Raw genomic sequence first — 20,934 nt, 5'->3', positions numbered from 1 at the left:
AACACAGGAGACGTGGGTTTGATCCCTGCGTTGGGAAGATCTCCTGGAGAAGGAAATGGCTACCCACTCCAGGATTCTTGCCAGGGAAATCCCATGGATGGAGGAGTCTGGCGGGCTACAGTCCATGGGGTCGCAAACAGTCGGAGACGACTGAGGTGACTAAACAACCTGAGAAAACACCCTCCGCCTAACTGAGCGGACATCAGCTCTCTGGGCACGGACGGTACAGCGTCCTCGCCTCAGGTGAGAGCGAGATCATTCCACTCTAAATAAACAGCCATTTGGTGGTGGTTAATAAATTAATTTTTAAAGAAAGGTTACCACAAGGAATGGAATGCCTTGTGCCCCTCCCAGTCGCCTCAGAGGCCCCGACTCCCCCAGTGGGCGGGGCTTTCACGTTTACCCATAATTCCCCCGCCCAGGCTGGGGCCGGGGAGCTTCCCTTTAACATGGCGGCCAGTCTGTCACATTTCCACGCACAGGTATAAAAACCATCACCCCCAGGAATTACACAGTTTTGGAAAGAGCCCCACGTCTCACACAATTACCATAAAACAATGAGGCCAGTTCAGATGCAAAAAAATAACTCCGAAGATGAGAAATCGGGGAGAAAACTAACCGCTTGTGAACCTCAAAGCCTGAACACTCGGCTGGCTGTGGAAATGAGTCCCACACAGACCCCACCTCTCCCAGAACCATTCCTACTGTGTTGTTGGCTCACCTCAGATGTGAACCCCACGGGGAAACTGGATGTGTCTCGCCATAATCCCAACTCTCATTTGCTGTCTTTGTTCAAACACTTTTTAAAAGCATGGAAGGTAAAATGAAACCAGAGCTAATGGCAGAAAGCCCACTCCCCTGCAATCAACTCACTGTAATTTTTAAAACAACACATCCAGTATCTTGTAAAAGCCTGTAGTGAAAAAGAATCTGACAATATATATAAAACCATATCACTTTGCTGTCACCTGAAACTAACACAACACTGTGAGCCAGCTATACTTCAATTAAAACAAACACACAAACACAACATAACATTCTGAGGGATTCTCTTAAGATCCCAGCGGTCATTGTCCAACTTTAAACAACTGCACAGTGAAAGCACTAGATTCAGCAGCAACGTGCTCTTCTAGCTCTCATTTTGTTAGACATTACTTCTTTAGAGTCGTATTCCTGTTCATTTATGCAGCCAGACCATTTCCAAGGACTTAAGCACCAGAGGTCACAGCTACAATCAAGGCTCCATCTCATCTCAGAAACCAGCTTACCAGTGTCCATCCTTGGTAGACTCATGGTGACTATTTCTGGGGCTAAAACAGGAGGGCCACAGAGCTGGATCTGCACGCGGTTTTAAAACTGAGAGTGCTAGTCTGTGTTCTCTCCTCCTAGCCTTAGACGGATCCATCCCAGGAGGAAGCAATAAGAATGGAATCCATTTTTTCCCCACTGTGGCTGGCTACCTCATTCTCATCACATGTGACACTTCTTCTTTGGTATTTTATCTCACTGCGGAATTTTGGCTGAGTTGGAATTCCATAGCCCAAAGCAGACAAGTGACATATTGGTCAGCATACTGGCTGGTCTCATTGGACCATGGGAAAGAATTACAAGGCCAGGGCCCTTGGATTAAGTCTTTTTGTGTCTTCCTAGCATGTGTAGCAGTTGTAAATTAAGGAGTCTTTTGTGTGAAGACTGGTTCCACATTGTCCACGGAACAGCCATGCCACATCTATTCTAAGGTGCTTATCACAGTGGGCTATAAATGTGCTACTTTATTAACACATAAAATAACAAGATCCTGCAACAGAATCACAACTCCTGAAATTTCAAAGCAGTGGTGAGCATAACCAATATGTATAAATACCTGCAACAACTATAACATGAAGTGAAAATACCTGTGTTTCTGTTGTAGTCAGAGCCACAGGTACTAGTGATAGTAAGATAGCTTGCTGTCTACAGTCTACAAGCAAAGGAAATGCTAGATCTCAACTAAATAGGGAATAGATGTAATTATCTCATGCAATTTCATGGTCTCCCCGGGTTTTATCCTTGGACCCTGTGGTTAAGAAGCCCAGATCTAGACCTGGGTTGTTGGCATTCTAAACCAGGAGCACCTTAGGAGGCAAGGTTTGGACCACTTTTCTCTGTCTCCTGCTCTGCACCTCTCACAGTCTCCGGCACATGAAAGGAGATCAGCAGTACTGCTTTAAAGGACAGAGGCATAAAAGCAACCCCCTACTCGGTGGACGCTGCATGTTTGCTGGAGGGACCCTGGATGGGCAGCGTGGGAAACAAAGCCCTTAGGTCATGACAAAGAGCATCATCTGGCACTCATTCTGGTTTCTGTCTGAAGGAAATACCTTGGAGCAAGTGATGGTGAAGAGGCTGGTGGGCTGCCAGGACAGCTGTCATCTCATCATGGTCCGAAGGATGGATATACTCATAAATGCTGTTGCCCGTGAGCTCCACCTGCCATGGAAAGGAATGGGGGAAGGGTCAGGAATCTTCTCTAGGACTTTGGGGAGGTGGGGAGGGAGGAGGTGAAGTTGTATCACAGGTGTGCATCCTCCAGGGAGAAGCAGGACCTTGATCTCTGCTTACAACCCCCGCCCCCCCCAACAGAAACGTTTGCCCTTTTTCAATCAGCTCTCCCAACAGGGCCAGGATAGTCCTGAGCAGGAGGAAGTGGAATGAAGGATGGAAAAGGTGCGCCATGGATCAGGGGACCCTCCCAGCCTGGGCAGCATCCTTCACACGGGAGGTGCCTTAAATTAGACTGAAGGGGCTTCCCTGGTGATCCAGAGGTTAAGAAACTGTTTGCCAACACAGGGGACACAGGTTTGATCCCTGGTCTGGGAAGATCCCACATGCCTCAGAGCAACTAAGCCCACGACTACTGAGCGGGTGCTCTAGAGACTGTTCTCCACATCAAGAGAAGATACTGCAGCAAGAAGCCTGCACCCAGCAATGAGTCCCAGCACGGCCAGAAACAAAATAAATAAATAAGTCTTGAAAATAGAAAGAGAAAAATCAGACTGGAGCCAGGCCCATCCTTGACCTGCTGCCCTCGGGAATGGGTGGCCAGGAGACGTCCAGAGCAGACAGCTCCTGCTCTCAGGGGCTGAGAGGGGAAACTTGGGGGCTCCCTTTGATTAAGGACGACTCTCCCCAACAAGGTCCTTCCCCTGGGACCACTGCCAGGCCTCTTTTACATGGTCAGAAACGCGTCTGGTCCAGGGTCACTGTGTTAACCCCATAGCTCCCACTTGTGAGTGTGGCTGGCTGGCTGAGTGACCGCTGGGAGCAGGTGGACCACTCCAGTGAGCCACGTGACCTGAGGGCTGCTCCCCTGATATTCACACACCACCCACTTCCAGACACACCCCACAGAGGAGCCCACGCAGGCCTGGAGGCCATGTCCCTGCTGGACCAGACTCGGCTTTTTGCATTTAGGCATGGGCCTCCCTAGGAAAGTACCACAGTCACCGTCTCTCCACAGAGGTCCCTGGAGATGACTCACAGATCCTAACCTTGAGAACTTCTGGATTGTTCTCCCAAACACAAGTGTCACGATAGGGGATGACAGAGATCCTCAGGACCTGGGCCCGCTCTCCCATCGGAAGATGGGCCGTAGTGTAGAATGTTCCAAAAGCTACCACCAACAGTGCAGCCTTTCGAGCAGTTGTGGTGGATTCTCTTTCAGAGATCGACAGTGCAGGCCAGGTTAGCGAATCAACGCGCCTGGTATCGGTCAGGGCCCCTGGGGCGGTGGTGGTACTTCTACTACAGCCAGTGGGAGCCCCACAGCCCAGTGAGGGAAGACGTGGAGAGGTGAGGAACTGCCTTTGGGTGGCACAGAACCTTAGGTGGGTCTGAGAAACCTTCTCAGCCCTGCCCCCAGGGGAGAGGGTACCATCTGAGAGCAAAGGCAGGCTTGTCCCAACCACCCCTTCGTGGCTGTTCTTAATCAGAGCAGAGACCTTCTTAAAAAGGGGAGCCCCGACAGTGCCCCCTTGTGCAGCCCCAGCAAGTGGTTTAAAGGAGAGGTTCTCCGAGGAGCTACCGTTCCAAACCAGGGTCAAGGCCATCATCAGGCTAGGGGGCCACAGAGAGGTGAAGGGGTTCATCCCACTCTTCCCACCCACTTTCTCCAATGTGTTGAGATGTTTAAGAGTTGCCTGTTTATTCAGAACAAATTATGTTTCTGGTCCGATAAGTAATCTTGGGTTCCTGGCCCATTAAGTATTCTTGGTCCCTAAAAAAACGGTTTTCTCAGTTCTACTTTCTGTACTATTCATGGAATGTTTTCCCCAATATTATACAGACCAATAGAGAGAATCTGCTTACAGAAACCCTCCCTCTCTACCTCCCCAACCTGGCACTTTCCTGATGACCCAAATGGATATCTGCCTATGTAGAAAGTTACTCTGTCAGGGCCTTCTCTGGTGGTCCAGTGGCTAAGACTCCAAGCTCCCAGTGCAGGGGGCCTGGATTCGATTTCCTGATGGGGAGCTAGATCCCACATGCTTCAACTAAAGATCCTGCATGCCGCAACTAAGAGCCAGCACAGCCACAGATATTAAAAAAAAAGACAAGAACCTACTCTGTGCCAAGTTTTATTTTTTAAAAGTTAGTACATGATTTCATTAAAAATAAAAGTAAAAATGAAATATCCTTTTAAGTCAGTCCTGTTAATCTTTAAAAAAGTTTAAACAAACCAGCAACACTCAAGTCAGCTGTTTCCTGAGGGCAGCCCTAGAGATTCTGTCAGGTGGAGAATAATGGAGGCTAATCAATAAGAAAGCTATTTTTTTTCTTTAATGGACTCACAATTCCAGTGGCTTATTTTTAAAAATGAAAAAATAAATAGCATGTGTATGTGTTAGCCTATCATTTCTCCCTTAACCCGGGTTTTTAGAGAAAAATGACAATTCTGGTTTGCTTGGAGTTTGTTTTCAGAAAAAAGTAACTGATGTCTTTGTAGAGAAACATCTTCATACATTTGCAAAAAGACTTGCATCTGGGTTCATAGGGATTTGATTTGTGTTTTAATCTCTGAAGTAGCTTCATCTGTTCCCAAAGAGCCTGTTCTCATCACTTGCCTTTGGAGAATGAGAAGAGTGCAGTCCATGAATGAAAAAGCTTGGTTTTCTGTACACTCAGGTTCGTGATAAACCTCTAAGGCTGTCTAGGAAGTAAAACAGTCTTCAAATCACGGAAATGTTTTTAAAGAACAAATTTGGAAATGATAAAACAGTGCTGACCTTGACTCAAAATTATGGTTGACATGGTGTTTCCTGTATTGAGATATCTATTCGTGCTTTTGAATGTTGAAAGAAATGTGACTACCTCACCAGAAAAAAAAAAAAAATTATGGTTGTCTCTATAAAACTCCCAGCTCTCATACATCAACCTTATTAAAACAGACCCTCAATGTGATATTTTAGTATTTGTAAAACCCAGCTAACTACAAAATGAATTGCTTTCCTACTAAGAGCTTTTTTATGTTTTGCTGAATAGCTTTTCTTCCTGCCAAGAGAACTACATATGATAAATACAGCACTAAATGGATATATTCTGGGTCGGAGGGGAAACTCACCCAGTACTCTGGAAATACACATTGCTCTGCTTTGGGTGTTTTGCTGACTATGGTAAATTAAGCATTTTAAAATAAAATGGTTTGGGTTTCAGAGTTCAAGTTATGTCAACAAACATTAAACGCTGTTCTTTCTCTTTATTTCAAAAGTGAAAGGATTAAGTCTTATGGCTCCAAACAACACCATGGTTATTTTTACAGTTGTGCTTCCGGCCACACTCTCAAATATTACAGTTTCCTTTATGTAGCTCGTGAACGGCTATTTCATAAGTATCTATGTTATGTGAGAATGCATGTTAGTTACCTAGATGTTATATACCATATGCAACTTTGGTTAAGGAAATTTAAACCACAAGGATACTTTAAAATGTTTGAAGAAATACACAGCAGGTATGCAAGGCTTTTTTCCTGCTTCAAATGTAAGTTAATTAATAAAAAACCATGAAACTAAATCATTTAATAAACTTGGTGGATAAAGAGTGCTTCCTCAACTCTACCTCTTCCGAGCAAATGTAAGTTTGTCTTCACGAATTATTTTGGATTATGAGTGTGGCATATACCAAATAGAATTTACAAGTCGAAGCCTGACTTTTTCCCTCCAACGCTTGAATTATGGGCTGAGGAGATAATTTGAATTTTGGGGTTCTTTCTGCCATTTTTTTGGTACCAAAGTCTGATAGCAAGGATGGCCACACTTACTAATTCAAAAGCAAAAATAAATGAATAAACGCTGCCAAATGAAGTACACTTACTCCAATACGTGCTTTTAAAAAAGTTCAATAAAAGGCTTTGAACTGGGATGGGTTTATTAACACATAAAGAGTCATTTTTATACTCTCAGATAATTCAGAGTTATTTAGATAGTGTAGATTAAAAAAAACCCACTTTGCTATGAATTATCACACAATTATGGCAAACCTAGGAGTTTATGTTTCCTAGAAGCTGCTAACATAGACTTTAACCCCCAAATTAAGGTGAAAGAGTCATTACTTAAAGAGATATTATTTTTGAGAGTAACTGAAACTTCTGGGAACACAGAGGGCCTAGTGTAAATATAAGCTATTATCACCCTTATTCATCAGAAAACCTTTTTAAAAGGTTACTCTTGACTGGTGGGTAAAATTTTATCAACACTTTTATCTCTGGTGATTTAAAAAATCTTGAGGCCTATTTTAATTTAAATTTTCATGTTTGATATATTTGTCTGACTTGTTACCACTAATAAAAATAATCCAAAAGGTGCAAACATTTTTTTAAAGAGAAGTTGGGTGTTTGACATTCTTTTCAATACCTTATTTTACTATTTAAGAAGACATAAAAAAATACACTTTGTGATTCGGCCTAGATTTCCTTCTGCACAGTTAATCGTGAACAGGAGGTAGATTTGAGGGGAAAGTTTGTTGTTGCTTATTTAAACAGTTCACCATGAAACACTCCCCAGACGTCGCCGGGAAAGTGTTTTTGTAGCTGGAGGCTGACACTGGGATAGTCCCGCCAGGAGATCAGAAAAAAATCAGCCAGACTCAGAGATGGTCAGTTTGACTTACTTGAAAAGGACACTTCTCTGGGCAACGTACAGACAAAAGGCATCTCTACAGCTTTCTTGGAAAATGGTAGTGTGTAACTCCCTCCCCTTTCAAAATTATGATATACAAACTTTTACGTCTGCATTAGGACTGAGAGGAAATATAGTTTAGATTGTGATTCTGATTAGATATCCATTTGTGGTGTTTATCATGAACACGAGCTGTATATGTTACCTAGCCAGTATTTTGGTCATTTTTAATTATCATGTTCAAAAGCAATCATTTTTATTTCCCACATGAAAAGAGAAAAATGACAGAAGGATATAAGATGCCAGACAGAACAGCCTGATGGAAAGAATTGGAGTGCCCTGGTATGTACACAGAGCCTTATGATGTGTCAGGACATTTCCCATGACTAAGTATCCCTAATACGTGCCCACCAAAGGATGCTAATTGAAGCGCAGTTCTAGCTGTGATACTGCTTGGCTTCTGTGTAGCTCCCTATAGTTTATAAATCACACAAGATGAGCCTTTGGTATGATTTTCACCTTGATTCTAAAGAAGCAGCACAGTAGGCATTACTTTCTTATTTAAGTTATGGTTCAGAGAGATCAACTGCCAACCCTTATCACACAATGAAAACCATAAAACTAAATGCATTTCCTTTTTTGCTTTGGCTGCTAGGGAGCTCAGATCTGAATTTAATGTTCAGTTAAAGTGATTCCACCCACTTTAAAGTATATTTGGCCAGTCATTTTTAAAGTATGCGAAATGGGTGGGGGTGGGAGGGAGGTTCAAGGGGGAGGTGACATGTATACTTATGGCTGATTCACATTATACGAAAAAATCAGCACAACACGGTAAAGCAATTATTCTCCAATTAAAAGTAAATTTTAAAAAAGTATGCGAAACGTTTTGTCTTGTTTGTGACATTATTACAAGGCTAATCAAAAGTTATTATAAGTTACATTTAAAAAGTTAAGAAATCTGATCAAGGGCACTCAGCCACAGATCAAGTCAGGAGTAGAAAGTAGGCTGGGTCCAACTAAAGGGTCTTAAATAATTCTAACCATTCAGAGATTAATAAGGTGAAAATTCAGAGAATAACAACCCTGGAAAAGTTAAAAAGATAAAACTTCGTATTTCCGATAGTGTTTCCCATTCTGCTGCTGCTGCTGCTGCTGCGTCGCTTCAGTCGTTTCCCATTCTACCAGAACACTAATCCCATGAGTCACATAGGTGAAAGAGTCAAGCCTTATTAAATCTTATCTGGGAGGCCTGGCATCATAAAAGAAGAGAAGAGGAAGAGAACAGAAAATACTGGACAATTTTAATATGTGATTCATTTTAGAAGACTCTGCAGATGAAATACATAGGCACAGAAACCCCCTTGGACCTGGGTAAGAATGTACATCCACTGGGAAAGAAGGTTATAAACAAATGGAAAGTTTAAGAAACATCTTGGCAGAAGAGAAAAAAAGAATATACCAGATGCAGGTTTCCAAATTGGTAATTCTGTTTTTCAATGAGAAAACTCAAGCCACTTTAATTGGCATGTTTTACTTTGGCTTAACTACAGGAGAGTGGTGCAACACAGATTATTCATCTGCCTCCTGGGAGCCTATTTCCTGTATCTAATTAATTCTGGTGTGTCTTCAGTTGTAATGAAAAAAAGCACTCCGATCACTCACAATGTAAAGAAACATTTAGCCCCTACATGTATTAAACAGTGTGACTCTTAGAACCATGATCCAGGCTTGTTAAATCAGAAATGTGAATGGGCAACCATCAGTAGACTCCCCTGCCATCCAGACTGGCCACAGCCCAGACAGCAGCCAAAATCCTCCACCAAACCCTTGGCTTGACGGGATAGATAAAAACCGAGTGCCCCTCTCTCCTCTAGGGAATGACCTCCTTTTTAGAAGAGGGCTCCAGGAAAATCGGTAATATTCAAATGTTCTAAAGAAACCAGGACCTTGCTGTGCAAAAAAACAGTAGTAAACTGAGTTTTATGAGTTTCTATCACAAGCATATAAAATGCTTTACTGAAACGACCACTGAACTGGAAAAACTCAGGAAAAATTACCCTGAATTCCATGTGAACACTCATAAATCTACCCCCCTTTTCTCTCTCCCCAAAGCACATTCTGCATAAAATCCATGTTCTACATCAGCTTGCCTCTCTCTTTCATAGCAACTCACAATACCACATGTAGACCATCAAGCGTGCCCTGAAAAATCTCCCTTTGTGAAGTTCTTGTTAGTGGCAGAGAGCTTTACAGTATAAGCAGAGTCCAGGCTAACAGACAAAGCTGACTGTTGCAAAGATATTACTAGGCATTAGCCCCAAAGGAAAAAGAAAGTGGAAAAGTGAAATGTAACACGGAGAAGAAAAACCTAGCCTGTCGGCGGGAAAAAAAAAGAACGATTTTGCAATTTTGGATTAGGTTCATACACAAAAGCAGACTCTTGGACAGACTCATTTTCAAGGCTGTCAAGATCCGCCAACGCTTAATTTATTATTTTAATTGTACATAAAATTAGATGATACCCACCTGGGACAAGCCTAAATGTACAGAAGCTGTTTCCGAAATATACATGATTTTGCCATCAGACGCTACCACAAAAACAAATCCATCCAAAGTCTGTAAAAGAAAAAGCATCAGGGTAAGAGTTAAAGCTGGTCATCATACAGTCACTGGGATGGAGCAATGTATAAAATATTATAATCAATGTATATGGTTAAATGTAAAAACGGAGTCCTGGAGCCGTGAGACAGACGTTAGGTTTCGTTCCCCAGCCAGGCTCTCAAATACTTTTAAAGGACTTTAAAAACAGTCTTACATCTACATCAGAAAAATCATGCAAAACATTTGAGAATTCCTATCAAGCTCAGTTTAAACGTAGTAGCTTTATTGTTGGGGTTATTTTAGCACTTAGCACAAATCCGGAGTTGTATGGTACTTAGGGGAAAATCTACCACTGTATAGACCATTTTATGTCATAATTGGCAGCCGTTTAAACCACTAGAACATATGCTTTATTTGCCACAATTTTCTAGTTATCCCTAAGTACCATTTGAATAATAAATTCTGAACACTCCCACTCCTCAGAAAAGAAAAGAAAATACCCGGTTATTTTTAACAGACTATGTCTACAGAATTAATTATTTAGAATTTGTAAGAGATCAAACGACCTTTGCAAAATTCAGGGAGAAGAAGGATCAATTTCTGAACAATTAAAACCACCCAAAGGATATTCTGATTTTTGCCAAAGTTGGCTAGCCCTCAAAAAAATAAAGTAAAATTATAAGACGTAATTAAGTCAAATGAAAGGTAATGATTGCATTTATGTGTGGCAAGGATAAAGGGACTAAATTATTTTTGAAAAAGGAAACTGCATTTTATTTACCCATTCATATTTTAGATCCAGAACCAAAGAAAAGCAATAAAGTTGGTGAAAGACCCATAGAACCCACAACATCGCCCCCATAAAAAATATTCCAAATTAATTTCTGGCCACAAATTCTATTTTTACAGCATGTAATTGAAACCAGATTACCTTTGGTTTTTCTAAATCCGCCCCCTCTTTGGAGGGGGGGTGCCTAAAAAAGAATGTAGAAGTGAAACTTGAAAGATATCCTTACATTCTGCTGTCTCAAATACAATTTTGCTGCAAAAACGACTTTGCCAACTGAACTATCATAGCTTTCCTTGTGTTGAGGTTGAAATCAACACCTTGATCAGGAGCCCGATTTTCATGTTTCTAAATCAGGTACGAAATATTTTACCAACTAAACTCCTTTTCAAAGATATGAACTTGCAATTTCTAAAGTCATCACCATGTTGGCCCATTTTGCATGCTTAACTCCAAAATCATGAAAGAGATACATGAAATGAAATAATAGCGGCTGTATGTGGAAAAGAAAAAAAGTTGTATCATAATTAAATTCTGAACGTTGCCAGTAGTAGCTTAAAAAATAATACTCTTAATGGAAAATGTTGGTTCTGCCTTCAGAGCTGCAAATGACCTAATGCGTTTGCATGTATATTAACTGCAAAGCCGCCCATCCGCAGACACACTCCGGAATTAAATAAATGTACAGTGGAGAAACTTGGGGGCTTTGACTTTGCCGCCAGGTTTTCAGTGGCGCTCCTTGGCACTTAGTCGTCCCTGATATTAGTGTCACTTGTAATACGAAGGAGCATCAAGCACGCAAAATACCCCGCGCGGCGCCGGACGTGAGCTTGGGGGCAGCGCGCAGGGCGCGGGAAGGGCTCCAACGCGCCATTCCCGGGCGGGCTCGCGCACCGCTGGCTCTCTGTTGGAAAAGCCTCGGGTTTCAAACATATCCCGGAGCTTCATATCCTGGAGCTTCCCCAGCGCGTGCATTAAAAAAAAAAAAAGAAATCACACTAGGGCATCTGGGGGCAAAAGAGTTTTGAACAGATCTGCTTTTTCGAAGCGCGGACCCAAGTCCCCGAGTTTCGAAGCCAACTTTTTTTTTTTTTTTTTTTAAAGAAAACAGAAAATAGAAGGAGGAAATGCAAAATAGCTCTCGGTAGGCATTTTTCGGTGGCAGAGACAAATGACGGGAGGGGGGAATGAATCGGGTCGTTGATGAGGCTCTGTAAAGGGCATTTGAAAGACTCCGAGACACCAGGACTTGCTGTCCCCACCTAGCGCCAGCCCCGGACTTGGAAGTGGCCGGTCGTGCGCCCGGTTACTCCGCCGCGGCCCCAGACACCGCGGGGGGAAACCCGAGGTCAGGGCGGTTTAACAGCCGCCGGCTGAATGGCTGCGGGCTGGGGCGATAAGCGGCGGACCACAGACCAAGTCAGGGCTTCCTCGGTGAGCCAGGGGCGCCGCACCATGTCCTGAGCTGCCCCCACTTAAGAGCTGGACCACTCGGGTGGAACAAGGCTCCGCCCGGTGTGGTGTGACCTCAGGCCTGCGGCTTAACCTTTCTGTGCCTCGACTTCTTCCTCTGAAAAAAATGCAGTTAAAAATAGAACACACTTCTAAGCGAAGAGATGATATAGTAGATTTAGAATAGAATCTGGGCCCAGCAGTGAACCGGCCCTTCGCCATCAACTGCTGAGATTCAGTTATGGATGCTGTCTCCACTGCAACTTCAAACACACACCCAAGCATCAAGCACTTCATTGCTCCCTCTCTCTGGCTTGGACTGTCCTTGGGCCTTGCTTCTCTGGCTCCAGCGCCTGGCTCGGTGTCAGGCACAGAGCAAGTGCTCCGAAACAGTGTGCTGAGGAAAGTCAGGATGTAGAGGACTTCACCCTTCCCCTAGGTCTCAAGGGCTACAGAGTCCTGGGGACAGGAGTTGAAAGCAGGCTAGGTGTGGGGTTCGCGGGGGCCAACCTGAGGTTGCAGTGGCTGTGCAGAATCCAATGGGGCCCCGGCGTCCCCCTCCCCAGAAGAGGAGTTATGGGGAGTCTATTGGCCCAAAGTCTGATCGTTGTTGACCTCTTCAGCCTAGGGGTTGGTCAATGGGCCCTCCAGAGGTTCCGTGAGAAGGGGACTCCCCCCAAGACTGGCAAGGCAGTCGGAAGGGAGGCCCCATGGGGTGCAGGGCCTTGGGTGGCACAGCGCTTCTCCTCCCCCTCCCCTTGCGTGGCGACCCCACTACCTGCAGCAAGTGCGATCCCAGCTCCTTGGCGACACTGTCCAGGGGCCCCGGGCGGCTGGGCTGTCCCCACGCGTCTCCTAAACCTGGACGGGAACCAAAGCAAACCGGTAAACGGCAGCACCCAGCCAGTGACCTCCGCCCCCAGTCACCCCTTCCTTGGCCTTCGATCAAAAAGAAAAAAGGGCAGAGGAGAAATTCCCACAGAGGCCTCCAGGTCCAAGGCCGCCTGGCCCGTAGGCAGCTCCTCTGGGTCGCCCGCAGGCTCACTGCTCTGAAATTGCCGTTTTATTTAACATGCCACAAGGTAATCTAATCTGCTTTGAAATCGGCCATCCTCGTATCCAAAGAGGGATATGGATTCGACCAGTAACTATTACCCCCCAAAGGTACCCCCTCTCTCCCTCCCCTGCGAAGCTGGCACCTATGTATTTTCCCAAAGACAGAGCGGCCCACACTTAGAGCCCTGGCCGTCTCAGAGGTGGCTTTTCTGTTCTTTTTTTTTTTTTTAATCTTTTTCAATCTCCTGGAATCCTCCCAACTCCCTGACTTTTTAGCACCCCCCTCACAGGCCCCAGAAGCACTGACCTTCTTCCAATCCAGGAGCCCCAACCTGGAAAGGGGTTCCCTGAGGGCTTCCCCAAGGTGAACTCCTAACTCACCAGCAGCTGGGGGGCGGGGGATGGACCGAGGGCCAGGAGGGCGGTGTATATACTAGACAGTAACTGGGAGGTGTTTGTCACACAATCGGGGTCTCACAGCCCCTCCGCTTCTTAACTGTCCCCCAAAGCCTCCGGTGGCTCCCCACCACCTCCAGGAAGGCCACTGGTGTTGCAGAAAGTGCACCAGGGGAAAGGCAGCCCTGCTCAGCAGAATATCCCTCTCGAGTGCCCTTGGCTCAGCCGCTGCGATCCCGGGGGCTCCCAGGCTTTCTCTGCAGGAAGCAGGAAAGCCCAGTGAGATCGCAGCGCTAAGTGCCAGCTCAGAGGGACCCACAAGCCGCTCCCTGGAGCCTTTCCTGCCGGCGGCCTGGCCCGAAACCCTCCAGCGATCCCTGAGGCTGGTGCTGGTGCCGGTGCTACGTGGCGAAAGCCGGTCACCGCTGTCCTAGCACCTCGCTCCCTCCCACCCGGGCTACGACCCTACACAGTGAGCTGGGGTCTTGCCTCCGGGTCAGAGGGCGTCCCCTTCCTCCAGGGCAGATCGGCCCCCTGGCTGCAGCTCCCGGGAGTGTGGGGCCCAACTTGGGGCCAGAGCAAACCCGAGGACCACTCCCAGGACAGTCCCCCCCCCGCCCCCCCTCCGAGTGGCAGTGGCGAGCAGGCACCTGGGTCTCCCCACTGTCCCTGCGGGGCACCGGGAGCACTGCAGCTTCTGGAACTTTCAATCCCAGCGGGCAGAAAACGCGCCCCCCGCCCAGTGCCTGGGTGCCACACTTGGGAGGTTTATCCTGGTCTCCCTATAAGGAATTGGTTCATTTCCACATCTCCCAAATACCATCACCACTCCCACCCCACTCCCCAGACCCCACCTCAGAGTGGAATGGAGGTGTCTCTTTAACCTCAGGAAACCACTGTCCACCCGACCCCCAAGGGTGACCGCGCGGTGACCACAGTACAGGGCCATCAGTAGGGCCTTCCTCCCCAACACCCGAGAGCCTGCTGGAAACCAGAAATGGAAAGAACTAAAATTTGAAGTCCCCGGAGGCCTGAATGAAGAAAAAAGTGTAATGAGGGTCCAGGAATTCTGATGTCCGCCAGTCGGCAAACGCAGCTGCTAAACTGTCCTTTAGCCCACTCCTGGTCCCGTCCCCCAGTCTGGGCCAGGCCACCTCTGCCTGGCTCTCTGTGGACAGTGGGCATAGTCCGTGACCCTCACTCCTCAGAAGGCCTGGGTCTGAGAGACCTGGGGAAATCTGCATCTTTGGGAATGACACCCCACACCAGACTCCCTGGGTCTCCCCAAAGCCTTCCAGCCTCACACACCAAAGTGCACTGGCTACACAGGCCAACTTTCTGTGTAATTCAAATAGCTGGATACATCAGGAGAGCCTGTCCTCTTATTATAACGTTTCCTACGACTTCTCGATTTCTCCACACCTCTGCTTTGCAAAAGGAGATTTGGACCTGGCATGAGTGGGGTAGGCGGTGGGAGGCTCTCCTCGAACTTCCCTGCCCCCAGGCCACCTCACAGGGTGATGGGGCTGCCAGCTCTTCCATTAGAAACCGCTGTGCGCGAGGCCTTTTCCCTGGGCCCATAAAAATCTACTTTGGGCTGGATGCAGAGACTAAAGAAGGTAGGGTTTGTAACCAAAAAAAGAAATCATCTTGTTACCATAAAGCCATATATACTCCTGAAAAAGTGAGCTGCTGGATACATGGTCCTTATTTGGACCTGACAGAAAGCTTCGTTTGTTAGAAAAATGAGGGAAGAGTGTAAGAAAAGGCTGGGCTGAGCTCCTCCCCCCCAACCCCGCCCCGGGTTTATGTCGGCGGTCTGTCTTGCCTGACTCTGGGAAATCCCTGCAACCATACTAATGACTGGAGCAAATGGGGTTCCCAACCTGGCCTGTGGTTTCCAGCCAGGGTTTGGGGTCCTACATGTGTGCCCTACATGTGTTGGCAGCGGGGGGCACTGTCTGATGCTGGGAATCTAGATGGCTAGGCCATTTGGGGGAGAGATCAGCCACGAGATCACAGGAAAAGGGAGACAGGTATCCCCTTTCTCCCTCTGCCTCCAAAGGTCTGTGGGTGACCTTGTACCCGCACTCAGCGGGCTATTTGGTTTCAACCCTGCCAGGCCCAGCCCGCCAGTGTTAGTCATTAGTCGCTCAGCCTTGTGTGACTCTTTGTGGCCCCATGGACTGCAGCCCGCCAGGCTCCTCTGTCCATGGGATTTCCCAGGCAAGAGTACTAAAGTGGGTTGCCATTTCCTTCTCCAGGGGATCTTCCCCAACCAGGGATCGAACCCGGGTCTCCTGCATCTCAGGCAGATTTTTTTTTTTTTTTTTTTTACCATCTGAGCCACTTGGGAAGCCCACCACAGAAGCTACCTAAAAATGGTCTCTTCTCTCTGGGTGCTCAGGTAGTCAGTCAACATACAGTTTTTGAAAGAGCACAGGCTGTGCCTGGGTGCAGGTCACAGGCCATAAACATCAGATTACATAAATAAGTCGATTCCTTGCTGAGGCGGGAGACTGGAGGGGTTCCCTCGCTGAGGGATCGGGTCTCATCCTCTCAGATGAAGGGACACACATGTGGAGACCCAAAGGAGGCAGCTGGGTCTGCTCCTCTGGACCCAGGAGGAGAACCCACTGTATCCAGTGACGAATGGGTCCAGACTTGGATAAGAACTTCCTGACCGATGGTGATTCTCACAGTTCCCCCACCGCAACCTTGGGTACCGAAAATGGGGGTGATTCAGTTCTTTCCCAGCCTTGGAATGGTTCGTTGTCACGGGGCTCCCTGAAAATCCAGGCGCTAGAACTCTCTTCCAAACCAACAGCTGCACAGTGGAGGAGAGTGAGTATTGAGGGGAGCAGTTGGTAGAGATGTCCCAACGGAGCCTGGCTCTGGGTTGGGATAGGGGAAGGGGAAGTTCCAGCCTGTCCTACTTAGCCAAGAGTCAGCGTTGCACCTCGTTCAGACCACCGACAACTGGAAGAGACCAGCGACCTTGGACCTTGTCGTCTGACGCTTACACCTTGAAGGATGGGGTGGGTGAGGCCTCGTGGCCAGCGCATGCCCCGCAAGGCTTCTGGGTGCGCACCCTGGAGCACCCCCAGCCAGTCTAGAGCGCTGGTCAACCCCCCAGAGGTGAATCTGAGCGCCCCCAACTACCAGGGCCCTGCATCTCTGGGTTCCCATCACCACTGCCGGACTCTCCTGCTCTGTGAGCCTCCTCTCCCAGACCTGGTGCAGAGCCTGGCAGACTTCCAAGTAGGGATCGAGAGAGAGGGTTGTAAAAACCCACTTTCATCTAAAAAAATGTCTACTTAAAAAATAAAACACCCTACATTATTTCGGGCTGCGGTAGAGAAAGGCCTTGGATCTGTGACCCCAGGTCGGTTTAGGGCGTGTTTCTCCTCACCGAAGCCTCTAAATCAAAGTGTTTCCATCCCCATCAACTGTTTCTAGGATGGCCCCCACCCCAACCCTCCCCTTGGCACTCAGGTGTGTTGGGGCGGGGCGGGCAAGAAAGGTTCTGCCTCAACCCAAACCCAGACAAATCCAGCCACTGGAATAACACAGGCCTCCAACCCCACTTAACTGTGCGTGTGACAAGCTCGCTTCTCTGGAGTAAAAGGTTGTCACCTGTGCTGTGGTCCCTGCCTCTCTCGCGTGCCCACACCTGTCTGGGGTCTTGGCGGGGCTAGCAGTGGGAGGAGGGGCTCTGTTCTCTCCCCATAACCAGCCTGTTCCCAGCTCCGCTCCTCAACTGGGGACGTGAAGCCAGCCTCTTCTGCAAGAGCTTTCTGGACAAGTGTCCAGAAGGAGGCCACCCTCTGGGAACCCCAGCTCCCAGGAAGGGGGCCTAACCCTGGTGACTGGCCACCCCCCGAGCTTTCCCAGCTCTGACCCCAGCCTCCCCAGGCCCAGCACGGAACACCAGATGGCGGAATAATTTTGTGTTACAGCCTGGCGTGGTCACACGCCGTGATGGCCCACCCAAGGTGCTTCTGTGTTTCCAAAGCCGCCCCCCTTCCCCTGAAGGGAAGGGCACAGTGACAACAGGCCAGGTAGACCCTGTGCCCTGGGAGCACCCAGCCTTCCCACCCACGTTAACCCACTAAGCTTTCCATTCTGAGTCCCTGCCAAAGCCAGCTTAGCTCCCTTGCCCTCTTGCCTGCCCATCTACCTCACCACTTCTCAGCTTGCAGTTAAAGGGGAAGAACTGGTGGGGACCCCGAAAACCACTCCTCTTCCAACTCCAGGCGGTGGGTCTCAGAAGTCTGCCCAGTAGGTCCGACAGCATTCAAGCAGCACCTGGCTGGGGTCGGGGGAAGGCAGCGAGCTCATGGGAAGGACGCAGACTGGAGGAGGAACACCATCAATATCCACCTGCTCCAGCCTGCCTCCTCACACCCCATCCCAGGAAACTTGTTCAGCCATGGAGTTGCTGATGGGCCCATTTTACAGACAAGACGACCAAGGCCCAGCGGGGCCACCCGACAGCGCCAAGCTTGTGCCGGCTGTCTGGGCTGCCAGCACCGTCCAGCTTGCAACCTGGCCTCCCCCGGGGGTGTCCACCTGGCTCCAGTCGCCTCTCCCTGTCCCCATGCTGGGGCGTCTCTTTCTCTCCTTTCACCCGGCAGTCTCAGGATGAACAGAGCTGATGCCCGGCAGCCTCTCCAGCACTGGCCTCCCTGCCCTCGGCGGGCACCGCCTACCTGGTCCTCGCCAGGTGAAACGGGATCTGGGGAAAGGCCCGTCCCGCTCTAGCCTCAATTTCCTCAAATGCAAAGCGTTAGTCTGAGGATCCCCGTGGTTCCTTCAGCCTGTGCTATTCATGTGCTAACTCTCTTAGTCCTAATGTAGTCTCTAGGTTCCTCTTCACCCGGGATCCCGCCTGCTCCCAGGCCACCCAACAGCGAGGGTGTTTCCGTATCTTTCCATTTGCCCTGAGACCCGGAGCAGATCCTGGAGCTCCCACCTCGTCACAGGACTGGGGTGGTCCTGAAACCTCACTGAAGCCCGCCTCGAGACCCCTCCCGGTTCCACCAGCCTCTATCCCAACCCCGTACCACCTCCCGGCGGTCCCTCCCGAACAGGTTAAATCAATTTCGGGTGCTACTTCCGAACTCCCAGCCCTTCTGAGCTACCAGAGAGGGGAACCAGTCATTTTGCACAATTGAGGTCTTTCTAAACTCATCCTTTTCTCTGCCCTAGGCACCTCTCCAGTCCCAGACTCACTTGGGGTTGGGAGGGGGGTATTGTTGCCCCCAGAACAGCAGGGCCCAGGTCTCTGAGCCCAGGGAGGAGTCCCCCAGGCTGCTGCCCACCAGACAGGCCAGGACCCCCAGCATCATCCCTGCAGGAGCGCTGGGGCAGACCACCTTCTGCTCCCCGTTTTGGATGGACTGGGACACCCCCATAGATCCAGTACTATTTACCAAACTCTAGGACCAAACTGCAATCCCCGACCCCTCCTGGAGTTCCAATCTGGATGGTCCCCGCCCCCACCTCCAGGAGACGCACAGATCACTAGGAACAAAACACTGGGGCCTGTGCTCAGGGGCCAGACCGCAGCCCACCCAGACCTGCAGCCAGCTCTGTGCTCAGTCGTCTCAGTCCTGTCCAACTCTTCTGTGACCCCATAGACTGCAGCCCGCCAGGCTCCTCTGTCCATAGGATCTTCCCCTGGCAAGAATGCTGGAGTGGGTTGCCATGCCCTCCTCCAGGGGATCTTCCCAACCTGAGGGATCAAACCCCGGTCTCCCGCATTGGCAGGTGCATTCTTTATCTCGTTCAGCCTCAGGGCCAAGAAATTCTGGGCCCCAAGGCCTGGAGACTTGCTTCCCAGAGCTGAAACCTGCAGCCTCAGTTGAAGTACTTGCAGCAGCAGTCCACCCACCAGTTCCCAATTTGTAAGCTGCTTTCCTGGAAATTGCCAAACAACGAATGGCCTGCAAGTTAGCCTTTCTCCGGACCTCTAACTCAGTTCTGAGTTGCTTAAAAATCATTTAATCTTGGGACAGGAGAGGAGGCTTCCGTCCTGTCTGGACTCCGCACCTGCTTTGTAGCATGCGGATTACTGACCGGCTCACTGTGGCAAACCAGTTGCCATCCCTCCTCTCTGGGTTGGAAAGAGACTCGGCTTTTCAAAACCTAATTCTCCTCTAACTTTCACTGAAACTTCAGCAGGAGAGCAATCATCTCTACTTCGGTGGAAGATCGACAAGATGAGCGATCACTACCCACCGGCCACTGAAGCTCCCAAAGGGAGGAGTCGAGTTGAGTTGGGGGCCTCTGGGGGGCGGGTGGAGTTGGTGGGAAAGGAAAAGAACTTCCCTTCTAGGAGCTTGGGGTTCTGGCGGTCAGGTAACGGGCTCCTGATCCTGGGAGAAACACGCCAGTCGGCTGCCCGGTGCAGCTGGAAGGCACAGGGTGCCCGCCAGCCGGGACAGGCCACCGCTTCCAGTCCTCTGGGCTCTGCGTCCTGCGTGGTGCTGGGCTCCAAGCCACCCACTGCGGAGCCGGAGGACAGGCCCGCCGCACTCCACCCAGAAGGCGGTGTGAAAGGCAGCTTAAGACCCAGAGACGATGCCAAACAACAGGCTCAGGGGCACCCACCATACAAAGATCGGGTTTACCCACTTCAGGTCGATCACCTGGCCTGGAACCGCCTTAACGGAGGTGCTCTTTGCTGGAGGGACACCTGTCGGGACGCTGCTGCGATTCTTCCCTGTGCCCTGTGGCCGAAGGCGTCTCCCTAGTCCCGGCGGAGCTCTTGGGACACCGAGGCCTGCAGGTCTCCGTGGGGGTTGTGCCCCTCAGGCCCCAGAGCAGAGCGTCTCAGACAAGGGTCCTAATCCCTTCTGCCAGGCCGCAGCCCCTGTGGCTGGGCACAGAGACTCCGGAAAGGCATCGGTTCGGAGTTACAGGGACACCAAAAGGGCCGCTGCGGTGATCAGGCCTCTTCCAGACCAGAGGTGCCCACGATGCACCCACAGGCCCAGTCGGGCAGGGAGTGCCCTGCCCAGTGGGCCACCATGTCTGATCACGGAGAGCCTGCCAGGACCGGAGGGTCCTGGTGACCCCTGACCACCAGGGCACCTGCCCCTCCCGGGCTTGTAATTCCCATCTAGAAAAGAAGATTGCTCAGGCCCGCCTGCCACTTCCAAACGAACCACCTCCCTCTGTCTCTCCTGCCTCATCTGGGTTCACCTCCTTGAGCGGGGTCTCTCCCACCCTGACCTCTGGAATCCCAGCCTCGAGAAAGCTCAGCAGAGAACAGACAACCGGGGAGGCCTCATTCTGAGGCCCAGGCTCCCCAAGTGCTCTGCTGGGAGCTCGGCCTGCAGGGCCTCCCGGTATGTACTCCAGTCTCTCCCAGCTGCGACCGGCAAACACCCTTCAGTTCCTGCCGAGGTACACTGCCCTTTCTCCTTCATGCAAAGAGAAGTAAGAAGGAAAGAATAAAAGAGGAGTTAAAGAAACGAAGAAAAG

General features: G+C 49.2%; 1 protein-coding gene across 3 annotated transcripts in view; it reads right to left on the bottom strand.

Annotated features, from left to right (window-relative positions):
* Positions 1–20,934, bottom strand: part of SIM2 (SIM bHLH transcription factor 2) — a 64,186-nt gene that overhangs the window by 42,756 nt on the left and 496 nt on the right. For all 3 annotated transcript variants that reach the window (XM_052648952.1, XM_052648961.1, XM_052648942.1), the window contains exons 2-4: positions 12,770–12,852; positions 9,678–9,767; positions 2,361–2,469 (exon numbers count right to left, since the gene is read on the bottom strand). In XM_052648952.1, the coding sequence (XP_052504912.1) occupies positions 2,361–2,469; positions 9,678–9,767; positions 12,770–12,852 (282 nt within the window). The remainder of the gene's footprint in view (positions 1–2,360; positions 2,470–9,677; positions 9,768–12,769; positions 12,853–20,934) is intronic.

This window comes from Budorcas taxicolor, chromosome 1 (assembly GCF_023091745.1).
Source record: "Budorcas taxicolor isolate Tak-1 chromosome 1, Takin1.1, whole genome shotgun sequence".
In the NCBI taxonomy this organism is placed as follows: Eukaryota; Metazoa; Chordata; class Mammalia; order Artiodactyla; family Bovidae; genus Budorcas; species Budorcas taxicolor.
Note: the sequence above shows the minus strand (reverse complement) of the source record. Positions and strands in the feature narration are given on the sequence as shown.